Here is a 16,263-nt window from a genome sequence, read left to right as displayed (position 1 = left end):
TTTTATAAATAAAGCATCAGTCACTAAGCACTTTCTCCAAGAGACATTTGAAATGCTTTCCAGTTTTAGAACAGAGTAGTGCAGGGATTTAAGTAATGGGCTCTTCAAAGAGGAAGTAGGTAATCAATATAGGAGCTTATTTAAAGCAGAAGGTAATGTGTATGTTTAGCCATATTTCAATGTATGCTGAGGACAGTTAGTACAAATTCTGATGGGTTCATTGAGTTACTGCACTTTTCTTCCACATCATTGGTAAAACAGCCTGGTAAACTTGAATTTTCTATCCTGTTATTATTATTATTATTATTATTATTATTATTAATAATATTAATAAACAGGATTTATATAGCGCCAACATATTACGCAGCGCTGTACATTAGAGCAGGATGAATAATACATTTTACAGATATTTGGGAACCATATGCGTACAATAAACAATGTGGCAAACTGAAGTCCAAGAGAAGCAGTCCAATAAGGTGGGGTCAAGTGAGGCTTGTAAACTTGTTCCAGGAGTGAAGGTTGAGGATTCAGTCAGAGATGGTTTGATGAAATACCAGCTTAGAATGGTAGCAGCAGCAGAGGATGTGATGGAGTCCAGGTAGATAAATCAGTTTGCTACACAAACAATTGTTCAGTTATTTTGCACCAGATTAGAGAACAAAAAAATGTGTAAACTTCACCACACCAACACATACAATCATCAAATAGGGCTGTCTCATACTTGGGCCATTTATGGGTTAGGTAGATATTACAGCAACCTAATTCAGTCAGCCTGTATAAAGGTGTCAGGATCTCCCCAGGCACCAGGACACTCCTCAAGGGGTGACGGGCCAGTAGCCTGGAGGCCACTGGGCTCTTTGCTGCTGGGGGTCACCAGGTCACAACCCTTGGGGTCTCCCTACCTGAGGAGGAAGGCTGGAGCGGCCTCATGTGTAGAGACAGGTGGCAGGCGAATGCAGTACTGGGCCCAGCAAGGGTCAGGTCAGGCGGCAGACAGATGTGGTCAGGTTCTAGGCTCAGGTCAGGGTAGGCAGATGTGGTCAGCTTCTAGGCTCAGGTCAGGGCAGGCAGATGTGGTCAGGTTCTAGGCACAGGTTAGGGCAGGCAGATGTGGTCAGGTTCTAGGCACAGGTCAGGGCAGGTGGCAGACAGATGTGGTCAGATTCCAGGCACAGGTAAGGGCAGGCCACAGACAGACGTAGACAGATTTCAGGCACAGGTCAGGGCAGGCGACAGACAGATGTAGAGAGATTCCAGGCACAGGTCAGGGCAGGGCAGGCAGATGTGGTCAGGTTCCAGACACAGGTCATGGCAGGCAGATATGGTCAGGTTCTAGGCACAGGTCAGAGCAGGCGACAGACAGATGTAGACAGATTCCAGGCACAGGTCAGGGCAGGCGACAGACAGATGTAGAGAGATTCCAGGCACAGGTCAGGGCAGGTGTCAGACTGATGTGGTCAGAAATTACAAGGAAACAATGCATGGTATCAAGGTACCTAGTGCAAGGTCACAGCACCAGCCTCCATTACTGCTGAGACTAAATAGCCTCTGCCCCTTTAAGGAGCTCCTCCTTCCTGGCTTGTGTCAGTGTGAGCAGGACAGGAAGTACTGCATGCGCTGTCAGCCAGAGGCAGAGAGTAAGTGCTTCTCTTGGCATTTTGACAGGGTACACGGCACGGGATGCAGCAGGACCGTTTAGCAGGGACCGTTGTGGGAACCAACAGGTATTGTGTCAATAGGTTTACAGATTTAAATGGAACTTCATGCAAAGAGTTGAATGTGCAGATGAAATATAAAAATAAAATATAAATTTTAATATATATATTGTTGAAAATTGTTTACTTGCCATTTATTAGGTACCTGGCTGGAGACTGATACCGTGTTTCCCCGATGATAAGGCAGGGCCATCAAATAAGACAGCCCCCCCTTTTTAGGTAAAAATGAAAAAAGCTGAGTTGCATACTCATTCTAACACACCTGATGGTGATGGAAGGAGGTCCAGGTCCAGGTTCCAAGCACAACATCAAAGCTCATTGATTGCCAAGCTCACAAGCAGGGTCAGGCACTCTTAGAAATGAACAGATGTTGTGTTCTTGCTCTACTCTACTTTTGCTCACTTTTGCACAATTTTGCTCAATAAATACTGGAGTGTATGCAATATTTAAGTGTTCACACAATTCAAATAGTACTAGTATATCAAACTTCCATGGACTTTGTGCCAAACATATTTTCATGCTTTTTCAGCCTTTCAGGGAGTTTCTGCAGGTATGAATAGTATTTTAGATTTTGGCCCACTATATATTGACTTACTCACCTCAGCTTCGTAGTGGATATAATAAAATGTGCAGAAAGGTCAGTTGAAAATAATAAATCATATATGGATACACAAAAAAGATAATGGTATAACTTTATTTTTGTAACTATATTGAAAACAAGTTGGTTGGTTTCTTCTTAACCCTAAATAAAGAAATAGTTTTTCTTATAGATCCTGTGCTATTTTAACATAGTAAACACAAAAAATCTATCTGTTAGGTGCTGTGTGTTTCTCGCCTCTTTACGCACCGCTATGGTAATTTCATGTGTTTCGTGAATGTTTCGTGTGAAAGGAAATTTTGGGTTGTTATATTTCAGTGGAAGGCTGGCTTATGTAAGGTGATATATTTTTGTTTTTCTGATTTTTTTTTCCAAAAAAAATATTTGGTTTATTAACCACCCGACCATTAAACCCGACCTTGGTTCGGGTTTATCGATTTTGCAAAAATCGATAAACCCGAACTTTTCTCACTGTTTAAATCCCCCCACTTACCTGGTCCCCGCTGCGATGATCCGTTCTGTTCCAGCGTCCATCGCTAAAAAAAAATACTCACCTTCTCCCTCTCTTCTGTCTTCTTTCTTCATCCGGTGAGTGCAGTGACGATCTCCAGGGTTTCCCGGTGACGTCGCTGCATGCGTCGGTGCAGGCGGGAGGCGGGGCAGGAAATTCAAAATCCTTTGCATTGAACTCAATACAAAAAAGCTGTATTGAGTCCAATACAAAGAAATCCTTATATAATATATATATAATGATTGTATTGTATATATATTATATATATAATAATGTATTATATATATATATTATATAGGCTACTGTACATAAACATTACATTATACACTATTTTTTTTTTTAACTTTTTTTTAAAGATTTTTTTTTTATGTTTTATAAAAAAAAATTATTAATAAATTTATAAAATTTTGGACATATTTCGGTGAGTTATGCGGTAATTCGGTGAATTATAAGTAATTATTGAGTAATTCGGTGAATTATAGCCTACAATCTAAAATAAATTTCCATGCAAAAAAATTAACACTTTTTGCATGGAAGTTTGGAAAGAATTAGAATACCCGGCGTTCGCGTACGGGTCCCTCGGCGATTCCTGATGATGTCCATGCGTGCGCCCCTCGATGGGGGTCGTAGCGGGAAATTCAAATATTTTGTATTGGATTCAATACAAAGTCCTGTATCCAATCCAATACAAATAGAAAATATATTTATGTGGTTTTGTCTATAGGTATGTGACGGACACTAGGGAGGTGTTTTAGAAAAATATATTACTATACATTATACCGAATTATCGCATTTTCAGTATCTTTCATTTATTCATGTATTCTTGTTTAAGCTGATTTTTGTGTCTTTTATTTAATTTTATTACAATGATTGTAACATGATTGTGTGTTTCAAACATTTTTTATATTCATGATATCTACTAGAACCCTTGTTCGGACATATTTCTGTAAGTTACAGGTCTACAATTTAAAAAAAAAAATTTTCATGAAAAACAGGGTACCGCTTTTGGTACAGAAATCTAGACCTCAGTGTAACGCCCAGGTGGTTAAGGCTATATTTTTTATAAATCCTTGTAGCTCTCATGGTCTTTTCTTGGGGATGCAAACAATAGTTCAGTGAAACGCATCAGAAAAGATACCTATTGAGATTTGTACAGCTATATTATTGATGTGATGTATATCAGCTATTTTAAATATTGTTATTTTTTAATCATGATTGTTATAATAAAATTTGACATGTTAAAATATATATTTATTAAAAAAAGTGCCTGAAAAGTCCCATATTAAACAAGAAAATACCTTCAAACACTGCAGAAATACAACTGCTAGGTATGGGGTTTCCATACAGACTAAGAAGAAAGTGTCATCTCCTATGGTGATCCCTATGGCGATCCCGAGGTATGACATAGCCCTTAGCATGTAATGCATAATTACTACTTATATGATCTGACTACAGTAGCCTGCTCTTTGCATACAAGTTCTGCACTGCCTTAGTGAATAAGTCTATTAATGTCTATTGGATAAATAAATTAACAAAGATAAAAATATTAACAGCATAACAACAAATAAACAAATTTAAAGAGAACGAACGGTTAGTTTGGGTCTCTGCATCAAGAGAAAACTGCATTGCATCAGTTTGGATATATTGTGCAACTTGTGAAGGGAATTACTGAGTCTACATAACACAAGATTTCTAAGTGGAGGCTGAAGCCAGCACATTCAGTTGCTTGGCATCCATCCTTCTGTCACTGACAGAAACTCATTAACCCCTTCTATGGAAGACATTCACGGCTCCCAGGTCAATAAAATCAACTTGGAAAGACTGACTAAATCAAATAAAATAACAAAAATATGTAGGAACAAAGAAAAAATAGTTCTTGATTTCTTAACTAATATTTATAAATTTATATCAAATTATGTTTTAAATAGTGTTGTGTAGTTCCTTAATACAGTACTAAACTAAAAAAATAGTAAAGAATAGAGTTTGATTTCAAAGGTGGTGATTTACTAAAATATAATGAATCTGTTCACTTACCAAGGTGATCAATCATCTTGCGAGGAATAATTATCTTAGCTTTGTGAATGTGGTGATAAGTCACTTTGGCAAAGAAACGTTAAAAATGTTTTTGCTTGTGCATGATTGGAAAGTTGATTTTCAATTAGACGCTCATCAAGCTAAGTGAAATATCTCTTTTTTTGAAATTGTAATTTGTATTGAATTCTTTTATATAAATAAAGAAAAACAAAGAATTTACACTTTACACATAACTCAAACAAGGTGTAGAACAAACAGTCAATGAGATCAGCTATGTATACATGAGGGGGATATAAAGGTAAATACATCACATGAATAAACTCCATACATATCAATCAGTTTGATAAAAATGAGCGTCCTCCATCTTATAGGATGAGAATTCCAGTTGCCATATTTTATGTTCTTGAGATATTGTAACTAAGATCAAACTGTTCTGTTTAATGAATTCATTTGTACATCCCATTTATGTTATAAGTAAACTAGTGTTGTATTAAAGCCAAAAAAGACTTTCGTTCATCCCTATTGTTTCAAATACTGAGTAAAAAGGAGCATAGCATATAGTCAAACAATCAAAAAACAGGATGGGGATATTATATAATATGCCCTTTTATACAAGATTAGTGTCTAAGGGGTAAGGAGGTAACAGGGAGAGGATGGGTGGGGTGTTTCAGAAATAAAGAAAGAAGAGGTTACGCCCATAGCCGATTAAGAAGTTATATTCTCATAATTTGCATCCCAATCAACCCAGACTCTATGAAGTTTGGCTAGTCTTTCTGTTACTTAACATAGCAGTTAGGTATTCCATTATTGGATATCCTGAATCTCAGAAGGGGGGTATTGTGTTTTTCTAGTAAGAGCCATAAGGGTGCGAGCAGCCAACAAGATTTGTGATATAAATTTGCGTGGACCACATGGGGTTTGAGAAATGGGCGATCCTAGTAAGTGCATGAACAAGTCTAATAGTAAGACAAGAGAGGACCAGAAAACTTGTATCAGTTATGTTCCATAACGTGCTAAAACAGAAAGGTTTCTATAAAGAAAGTAATATGCCCAGTGTACTAACCTCATAGCAATCAATAAGGAATTCCCCTTCATTTTTCTAAAAGTTCTCATCTAATAAAAGCTAAAATCCGATTGGCTGTTCCAGGTTAACTACACGTCAATGTTCTTTACACTCTCTTAATAAATAAGCTTCATGTTGTACTCAAGCCGCTAAAACTGTAAACCTCTTAAAACACTATCTCCCCTTAATTGCTTTGAGAATGTTTTCTCAAAAAGATTTTAATTTCTTGATAGTAAATGGTGATGTTCCTATTTCCTGCATGCAGAAATCTTACACTCACGGTCTATTTTTTTTTTATATATATATCTAGTCACTTATCTTGTTGCGTTTGCAAATATCATATGTATTCTCTCGAGATAAAAATAGTGCTAGATGATTAGTTAGGCAAGTTCACTTGACACCATTCCCTATCCGTGACGCTGGGACCTAAGATCTGTATATGGTATGCAACCTAAAGTATATATAAATGGGGCTAGCCCTGAGGGGGACACTCAGCAAGCACTCCACTGCCAAGCAGGTCTCCTCTCTGCCCAGCCTAAACTACCACAAGGTAAGCTTCTAAGATGCTGACATATGGGACACAGCACACCAAGGGATTGTAGCAGCACAAGAGAAGGAAGATGTGGACATGGAAGGAATATCAGGGGCATATTATACAGAAGCATAACCACTGCAAGTTTAAGTGGATGAAGACTAAGCCTGCTTTCTCAAAGCGACCAATGTTCAAATAGTCATTCAGTTATTTTTTTTTAAATTTAGATAAGAAAATTAAATGTTTTGTAGAATATGGAACAACATTTAATTTAATTTATAAATGAAGAGAAAAGAAAAATAGTTTTAACTGACCCAATTTGAAGGATACAATTGATACAAGACAATTTTTGTTGAGGAACATTTAAGGATTCTAATTTTAATAACTAGTTTAATGCAAGACTTTCTCTTTTGATTTACAGAACAATGTCTATCACAGATATTCTCTCCGAGAAGAACATTGAAGCCGCACTTGAGAGTGTAAAGGGTAAGTTAATGATTACTAATTCATCAAGAAAACACAGAATTAGCACAGTATTGTACTAATAAGTACAGCAATGTAGTCTGCATCCATACCAGGGCAAGCCTCCTTAATTTAAAAGTAAATTAGGAATTTTTTAAGTAAATTAAGAATCATCAAATTGAACGGATTACTAAAAAGGGACTACTATTGGATACTGTGCTTTGTAAATTATTAATATAATTAATAATATAATAATTGTATTATTATAGTCATTATACAAGTCTTTTAAATATTGTTTCACAAAAGTTTAAATTTATAGCAACATTACCTAACAACAACTTTTATTTTAGAATGGAATGGAACAAGCTAAAGAAATCCTGATACCAAATACATTTTATACATTTCATTGCCTATGTCAGGAATGGCAAAAAGTAACATCACTAAATATCTATAAAATAAGAAACTAGGCCGTGTTTTAGGAATTGCTACATTTTTTAATTTTTTGAGTTGTATTTTGGCTTTAGATATAGAAATCATTGTAATTTTTTTTTTAATTTTTTTTCAGCTGAAGGTTCATTCAATTACAAAAGCTTTTTCCAGAAGGTTGGCTTGGCTGGCAAGAGTCCAGATGATGCCAAGAAAGTTTTCGAAATTCTTGACAGAGACAAGAGTGGATACATTGAGGAAGAGGAACTTTGGTAAGGATACACTCTAATACTTGTTTGAATTGGTATATACTGGGTCAGAACTAAGTTAGAGGAAACAAAAAAACATTAAAAAAAATTATTCAAATAGACTGATAGGCTGGGCTGGCTAAAAACATTAGTTACAGATGGCACTAGTGGTCAACCCATTGTATCTTTTTGGGACTTCAGAGTTCAGATCAACTTCTTTGGAGTTTAAAGCTTTGTTACCCTTCCTCCGCCCTACCTGCTCTCCTTTTTGCAGTGCAATAGGGGAACCCAACAGGCAGCATCAAACACTTTGAACCAAAGGACCTTGTCTGTAAACCTGCCAACTCAGGACCTTGGTACCAGATTTACAGTCAAAAAAGAGAGTTAGTGGGTGAATCAACCTATGTCCAAAGTTGATACCTGTATGTTCTATTCCCAACAGTATTGTTATAGTGAATGTAAATACTTACTGTTTTGTAAGTGAATCATGGGATTATATATTTTTTTCTGTGTTCCATTCTAGCCTTTTCCTGCAGAACTTCAGGGGAAACGCCAGAGCTCTGACCAATGCTGAGACCTCCGCTTTCCTGAAGGCTGGTGACTCTGATGGAGATGGCAAGATTGGAGTGGAAGGTAAGCGTTATATCTTGCTAATCAACACTTGATGGTGTTGGTACTGCCAAGCTCTGAAATATAGCAGATATCACCACCAAAAAACAGTCACTGCATTCAATGCTTCAGAATAAATTCTCCTTATACTAAATATGATCAACAGTATTGAATTAAAATAGACTTCTAGACAAATAGTTAATCTTTAAGTAAGGTAGTTTGATACCACTGGTTTCTAGACATATTATCTATATATCACATGAATCCTGAATTAAGTAAACAATAAGTTACCTCTAAAATGTATTTAAGATTTGTTCTTGGGACTGATAATACTGTTGACATTATCACTGGTATATAAACTGCACACCTGTCAGCTCTACCTGGGTACTGGAAAGGTTCTGAAAGAAGAGAGACATTTAAAATGGACCTGTTTAACGAAATATTGAGGAACTGGATGCAACGATTGAGTGAGATTAAGATATGTTTATTAAATGAAACATCCAGAAGTATGTAAGTGTTCCACACAAGCATGCTATGATAAAGCCAGCATAACAATAAATAATTAAGCCCTAAATTGTGCTTAATAGTAAGGCTTCTCTAAAACAGTAATATTACAAAGGCTTTATTCTCTTTATTTCAAATACTAAAATATAGTTTTCTATATTACTAATATAGATATTCTATACTTCTAATAAATTTAGATAACTTTTAGTAGTGTGTGCTTAGTTTAGTTTGTTTAATGGTGCAGTTCCTAATCAACTATACACAAATGTATTCTTTCATCTTACTAATTTAAGTTTCTGTTTAGTTTAATTTGATTGGGTACTTAAGGCAATATTGGTTCCTTAGGACTTTAGTAGTCTACCTCTGCAAGTCTATAAAAAAAAAACTTTTGATAGGTCAATAAAATTTGAAATATTTAATACACTTTATAAAAGGAAAATTTAATTTTTGCATTTAATAGTGGCTTTTTTCGGAGTTATTTATAATTGCTTTAATTTGCTTTACATTCCAGAATTCCAGGCTCTGGTGAAGGCATAAACAGCCAAGACCAAAATACTTCAAAGACTCAACCCTCACTTTCACCCAACAGGCACCTCATTCACGGCTGGCACTTATTTGTGCATTTTTTTACTGTCTCACGGCATTGGTAAAATGCCTGTATGTTAACTCTTTTTGGGACTACGAAAATATCTAATAATGTACAGGTATTCTGTTCACTCGATGTTACGTCTTAAATGTTAATGGATGGCGCATAGTGATCTTGACCAATCACAATGTTGAAGTTGTGGCTGGAAGACGGAAAAACAAAAATAAAAATTATTTAAATAAAATACCTTGTTTGACTTTTTTTATTTTATTTCTAAAACAATCATGCACAGGAATTACACTGGAAATTCAGAGAATCCTAAAAATGTCATTCTTTTGTAATTCTTAAAAAATATGTTAAAAAATTGTTGTGAAAAGCAGATGATATACACACCTAATGTAATTATATTTATGTAACTCTAATTTCTTTTCATATTACACGCCTAGGCAAATTTACTTCTTATTATGTAAAAATTAGCTTCTTCTGCTTAATTCACAAAATATTAAATAATATTTTATTTCAAACTATTTTATATATTTATAGCATTTCAATGGTATTTTTACATTTTTTCACATTATTTCATTACCACTATTTTTGCTACTGCAAGCATTTTAAAACAAAAAAAAAAGATATTTAATATCCTTAAATTTCTGTTACATAAATTTTGTAGTTCTGATTAAAAATTGGCTCACCCTGAAAAGATTTTCCCAAATAGAAATGACTTCATGTTTTTATAATGGCTTTACTTACTACACACTATCACGTAACATGAACACAGTGTAGAAAGCCAGCAGAAGTCTTAACATTTTGTTCAGCTCCCTTGACTACTGACTGCTGGGTCTAAGAAGTAATCCAATATAATTGCTGAAACCACATTGCTTGTTTCCCATATGTTTGAGATCAGATTTCCAGGGAGGTACTAGGTGCTTATGAATGTTTCTACTTTTTTTTTTTTTTAATCTAATCTAAAATTTGTGCTGATAATTCTGAAGACAAATATATGGCAAAATAAAGTGTTTCGGGAAAGCTAGAAAAAAAAAATGTTGAAAGCTTCCTAAAATGACCATTGCTTATTACAGAGGTCCAGTTGCAGTGTAAAAGAACGTTGCTGAATCTTACATTTCTTAGTGGTTTGTGAACTCTGAGCCCATCTTAAGTTGCAGGTTGTATTTCACTTACAGTCCTGGCATGCTGCTGAGTTGTTTGGCATATGGAGCCTGTGACTGCAATGCCAGAAATCTGGATGAAATATTACGCTGGGCTAAGCGGACATACCAGAAAGTTAGCATGGAGGGATGTCGGGTCAAGGCTCCTGTTTGCTGCTTAAGGAACATGTAGCAGGTAATAGGGTAAATCCAATGCAGTTGTACAGAGCTCTGATTGAAGATTTGTAGATCTGGTAGGTACATAGGGTGAAGTTGAGTTCAGTACTATTATATTTTAATATAGAAAATATTATTCTGCAGACCTATGCATATGTAGCTTCTGTGTTGGTGTTAAAAACAACTCATGGCGACATTGTCAGACATCATAGTCTCAGCAAAAGCCTCCTGAGACTCAGAGTCTCCTTTTATGTAAAGCCAATTACAAAAGGTTTTTTCAATGTATTTATTTTGATTGTAGAAGAATAGATAGACTATCATGAAAAAACCTTGATGATCCAGCAAGCATGGAATGGATCTGATCCAGGACTGAAAACATTTGCCAAATAATAGCAAATGTGTTTTAACAAAACTATTCCAGATTTGCTGGATCACCCACGTTCTCACATAGTAACCTATCTTCTCTGGTCTAGGAGCCCTAATAAATCAGGCCCACCATGTGGGAGGGTTAGAGAAATACTTGTTGTTGTTGGGTTTTATTGTTTTGTGTGTCCTGCACTAAGATTTACCTTCTCCATTTGTCCTAAAGACTTTTGCCTCCGTCACACAAAGTGATGGAAAATCCATCATTGTTGAGCAGGGGACACCTTTACCACTGGGAACTGGTTATTGGTTTTCAGGGAACCTACACAAGGTCTGGGGCCCTGTAACTGTGTGCACTTTGGGAATATCAGAAGCTGGGCATCAGAGTGGGACCACCCCAGAAGCAAATCTGGACTCAGTACCCACTTACCATTCCTGAAGTGAAGGATCTTTTGGGGTAAGGGATTTTATCCACCCAACGAGACCGTCTAATGATTGAAAGAGAACAATGAGAAATTGACTCACCCCCTCACTATTGTTCTGGTCACCCCGCACCATGTTCCTCCCTCCTCCTTTTTAAAGTTCCTCCCATTTTTTAAAAACTGACTGAGTCTGATTTGATCATTGCACCACCAATAAGGAACCCAGGTCAGCAGCTTTCATGGGGCAGTAGTACATTGGTTTTACAGACACTTTAAAATAAACCATTTGACAAGAAAACGAAACTTACTTTTTGGGTGAGAATGGGTTAGATTTTCTGTTGACTTTTATTGAGCTCCTGGTCGTTGAGAGATAGATTATAAAATTAGCCCTTTACCCCCCAATGGGGACACAGACTTGAAGAAAAGCATATTCCAGTAGATAAGAAAGTTTACATTTTCTGTTTATTTGTGCTTTTTAGCGCTTTACAGAAAACACCCTCAATTCTGGTCAAAATAAAATACAGAATAACACTGTAAGGCACGCGTCCAGCATTTGTACTCGCCAGACACCAGTCCCCCAAATCTAACTCTTCACCGATAGCAAGCCCTACTATGGTTGCCCCCCTGACTTCTGTGTGCAAGGAATGATGTTTGGGAAAGGGTTGGCAGAGGACCAAGAGTCCACAGATAAGCAGTACCAAGATTTTAACAGAGACAAGTCCAGAATACAGAGCCAGTGATCATACACAGGTAACCAGTCCACACAAGCACAGTCAAAGTCAAAAGGTCGGTCCAGGCAGTGGAAAACTCACAGGGTCAGGAACAGACAAGGTCAGCAACAGTAAATCAGATATAAAATACACTTGCAGAAAATTAGTCCAGCTTACCGGTGCAGCAGGCACTGGTGACTGGGAGCACAGAAGCTATAAAGTCCCAGCAGCCAATGACTGTGCAGGATAGAGTCAGGAACTAGTCTGCCTCTTAAATCCCCTTCAGCTGTGCACAGCCTCACAGTATGTGCTGGGGATGCCAATAAAATGCATCAGGCTGCACAGCTAAAGGGAAGCAGGGGCTGCTGTTATTTCTTAGTTCTTCTTCCTACTGCAAATTACATCGCTGGACACAATAAACAGTGTTTGATACTGCGATGCCACACAACACAGGATCGCTAAGCATCTCCTAACACGCACATGATGATAAATCGCATTGGTGGACACTGACACACCTAACAGAGGTTCTCATCTTTCCCAACTATATCCAAGCCTGTTATCATATTTACCCTTCCTCATTCTAGCCCTGGTATAATTCTGGGTTTTCCTGGAGCTCTGCCACTAATAAGGACAATTGGTCTAGGCATTTGTAGCAGCACTTGGTTTCACGTTGGAGCAACAAATTGCTATACTTGCACTGAAACCCAGCTGGTAATTTTTCGATGGCCAGGATTAGAGATTTTTTTTACCTCCTGTAACCCCAACAGCTCCCAGTGATCCTTATGGCCCCAAGGGTCTCTTGTATCCCAAGAGCCTTCTCTGATCTCTGTGACCAACTAATAAGAATCTACCATGACCCCAAGTGTCTCCAGTCATCATGAGCTCCTCCTGTGACCCTAACTGCCTCCTGTGACCCTAAGTGACTTCTGTAAAATCTGTGACCTTGAGTATTTCCATGTGCCTCCAGTGTTTCCAACATACCTTCCTATTGCGTCCCTAGTTATTAACTCCTGCCTGTTTCTCATCCTGTGTGCTTACTACCTGTCCGACCTTTGGCTTGTTCCTGACTCTAAGATTGACTAACATTCTTGTACCTTGCTTCTTCACTGCCTGCTCATTCCATGCAGGCTTCTCTGGTGAAAACCAGTTGTTCCTTAGACTCTACACCTGCTACACTACCCTTGTTCTCTGTCCAGTTGACTTACAGAATGGTCAAACATGCTTATTACAGATTTAGCCCCAGCTTGTCAATCAGCTACACCTAGCCCTGCCCCATGGCTTTGTGATTAGCAATACCAATTATCTGGAACCCCCCAATGTGTGATCTGGGGTGCTTGTGAGTGAGTGCATGTGAGGCACTTTCAATTTTAACAACATTTGTTAATTTTTTATTTTAGGGGACATGTGCATTACATTGTAATTAGAATTTAGCCCCCTACACAGGAACCTTTAGTCCCTTAAGTGAGCAAACATAGGCATGCGTGCACACAAGTACTGGGCTGTTGTCTATGTAGATTCTATTTTAGACTATGAATGATGTTAATATTATGATGTAACAGTTGAATTCTCATGGGACAAAATCTTTGGAAGCTTTTATTCACGCTTGAATACCATACAGTTTAAAATAAATGTTCCATGAGTAATTGATTTTTTGTGACATGCAGAATGTATTTGGCCATGACTAAATGGTTCTACTATAAGATACAGCTGTAGACAAACTGTTAGTAATGCAATCTTGGAAGTTGTTGACAGAACAAATGAGTAATTCTGGCATTAATTATCAATGCAAATCACTGCAAGTACAGTTAAACCCTGAAAGACAGTACGCTTGGAACCTTGGGAAAAGAAATCTAGAAATCAGTTCTGACTGACTTCCATCTGCACAAATAAAAACTTGAGCTGAAAGTTTAACTTCCACTCATAAATCCGCACACATTCCTGGTACCATTGTGCCATCTGTAATTACCAACTACTGATTAAAAGTGTATTTTTAATAAGATCAATTGATAAAAGAGTGTGTGTACTGTTTTATTTGTTTATAATACAAAAATTGTCTCTTTTCCTGATATTTTGTAATTTTAAGTAAATATACGAGGCAGTGCTGAGAAGTTCCTGGCTTTGCCCAGAAAGAAGAGAGCCAGAGTTATGAAAAAACACATTTATTCAACATATTCCCCCCGGAGACTGATGCACTTGGTACAGCGTAGTTGCAGCTTTTCTAGACCGTTAAAAAAAAGTCCTTTGGTTGGGCTGCAAACCAGCTCTCAGCAGCATCTTTAAAGTCAGAAATGTCCTCAAGACGTTGCCCCTTCAGGTGTTTCTTCAAATTTGGGAAGAGTTAATAGTCCTAAGGGGCCAGGTCAGGTGAACGATGGATGATCGCAGCGGGACCAGGTAAGTGATCGATAAACCCGAACTTTTCTCACTGTATTTTCATACAGTGAGAAAAGTTCGGGTTTATCGATAATTGTAACTTTTTGAAGCCCGTACCAAGGTCGGGCTTATCGCTTAGGTGGTTAAATTTCAATGGTAACCTTTTTGCACAGGCTAACAATAATAATAACAATATTCTTCTATGAAAATCCAACCATTCAAGTCCATGCCTTGGAGTCAGGAAAAGTACAGCTGAGGGGGAGTGCTGGAAATGGCAGACGCGGCCAATGCGGGGCTAAAACGTATGAGTGGCCCCCCGCTGAAACTCCTTCTTCATTGAAATAGCAGCGCTACTAAAGTTACCGGCATTACTTGCGTCTATAAAACAGTCCAATGCACGGCCATGCAAAGGCAAGAGACCGCTGTTCTATAGACGCGAGTGATGCTGGGAATCGTAGTAGCGGCGCTATTTCATAGCAGCGGCGGGCCAGCTGCAGTTTATATTTAGGATTCCTTTGGGGGCCAAAAAAAAGGACGTTGGGGGCCAGAGTTTGACACCCCTGCCTTAAAGTAAAGATAACAGAGACTGTTGATCCAGGGAACACCCAAATGCCTCATGGAATTAGAAAGGAATTATTTTCCCCTGTTGGAGCAAATCGTACCAGGGTTTTTTTTTTTTGCCTTCCTCTGGATCAACTATGTCCATAGGTGTTATATCTGGAATATGTTTATTTTCCTAGTGGTTGAACTTGATGGACTTGTCTTTTTTCCACCTGACTTACTATGTAACTTTGTGGCTGCTCACCACTACTAACAGACTGCTCAGTCGTAGTCATCATTTAAAGAAAACACTAACAAAATCCTATAGACATTTTCACCTAAATCACAAAGAGCCACGCTAATTACTTTTCAAATATACTATGTGTAAGTGGCAAAAATATACCACATACAGATATGATGACTTAATCCAGATTTTCCTGATGGCAAGCCCCTGTGTTTATAGGCACTAAACTCCCCAATGCCATTCCTAAAAGTTTGAATAAGGTATTGACACACTTGCATGTTCTTCTCCAAGGAGGTGCTGATGTGAATAAGTACTAGTCATACTATGCCATCATTATGTCATATGCTTGCCATTTAGGAGTGTGCATTTCTCTATATAAGGAAATTGCACAGTATTAATGTGGTCTTTGGTAACAGTCAGCGCTCCCAACCGTCCCGTCTTTCGAGCGACTGCTTCTCTTTTGAAATTAAATCTTTTTCTTGGTTGACCATATTTTTGGTCCTTGTTATTTTTAAAAACCATGATGAAAAAAAAGATAAAAATAATATAATTTATCATAATATAATAATATCAGATTTAAACTATGATATTTTTCATAATCTGAGTAACTGGGGATCAGTGTGTCATTTACCCAAATACCTTGTAATAGAAGGTATCACCTAGTAGTGTGACTGGTTGCAGAAGGGAAATTAGGGAAGTGTCGGTTCAGGCAATACCAAGGCTGATTTTGTGGATGTGCAGTGTTCAAATCCCAGAATGTACGATGCCAAATCTTGTACAACTGTAAATTTGACTTTAGGGAGCTCTAGTGTCAGAATAAAAACACAAAAATAAACTTTTTTTTACCTTTAAACGTTGCAAGTATGGGGCCAATAAGTGCTTGTAGTGATGATTTTAGACGAAATTGGGCCCTGACAAAAATGAAATGGGGGGTACAAATGTACAGCATTCCAGTTTGGAGAAAGTTGAGGCAAGTGCACAGTTTGCTAGCTATACCAGTA

General features: G+C 37.5%; 1 protein-coding gene across 1 annotated transcript; it reads left to right on the top strand.

The window, feature by feature from the left end:
• The first annotated feature begins 6,327 nt into the window (after positions 1 to 6,327).
• On the top strand, positions 6,328 to 9,532 carry LOC140335939 (parvalbumin beta). Its single transcript, XM_072418956.1, has 5 exons — positions 6,328 to 6,471; positions 6,875 to 6,939; positions 7,481 to 7,613; positions 8,113 to 8,222; positions 9,214 to 9,532. Exons 2-5 carry the CDS (start codon positions 6,879 to 6,881, stop codon positions 9,237 to 9,239), a joined length of 330 nt encoding a protein of 109 aa, XP_072275057.1. The 5' UTR covers positions 6,328 to 6,471; positions 6,875 to 6,878; the 3' UTR covers positions 9,240 to 9,532.
• Positions 9,533 to 16,263: the final 6,731 nt, after the last annotated feature.

This window comes from Pyxicephalus adspersus, chromosome 7, assembly GCF_032062135.1.
Source record: "Pyxicephalus adspersus chromosome 7, UCB_Pads_2.0, whole genome shotgun sequence".
Classification (NCBI taxonomy): Eukaryota; Metazoa; Chordata; class Amphibia; order Anura; family Pyxicephalidae; genus Pyxicephalus; species Pyxicephalus adspersus.
Note: the sequence above shows the minus strand (reverse complement) of the source record. Positions and strands in the feature narration are given on the sequence as shown.

What these genes read in the sequence shown, in the direction of transcription:
- LOC140335939 (XM_072418956.1), top strand. Translation starts at nt 6,879, where the DNA reads ATGTCTATCACAGATATTCTCTCCGAGAAGAACATTGAAGCCGCACTT. An exon ending in ATTGAGGAAGAGGAACTTTG is followed by an intron (nt 7,614 to 8,112) that starts GTAAGGATACAC and finishes GTTCCATTCTAG; the next exon opens with CCTTTTCCTGCAGAACTTCA. An exon ending in TGGCAAGATTGGAGTGGAAG is followed by an intron (nt 8,223 to 9,213) that starts GTAAGCGTTATA and finishes TTTACATTCCAG; the next exon opens with AATTCCAGGCTCTGGTGAAG.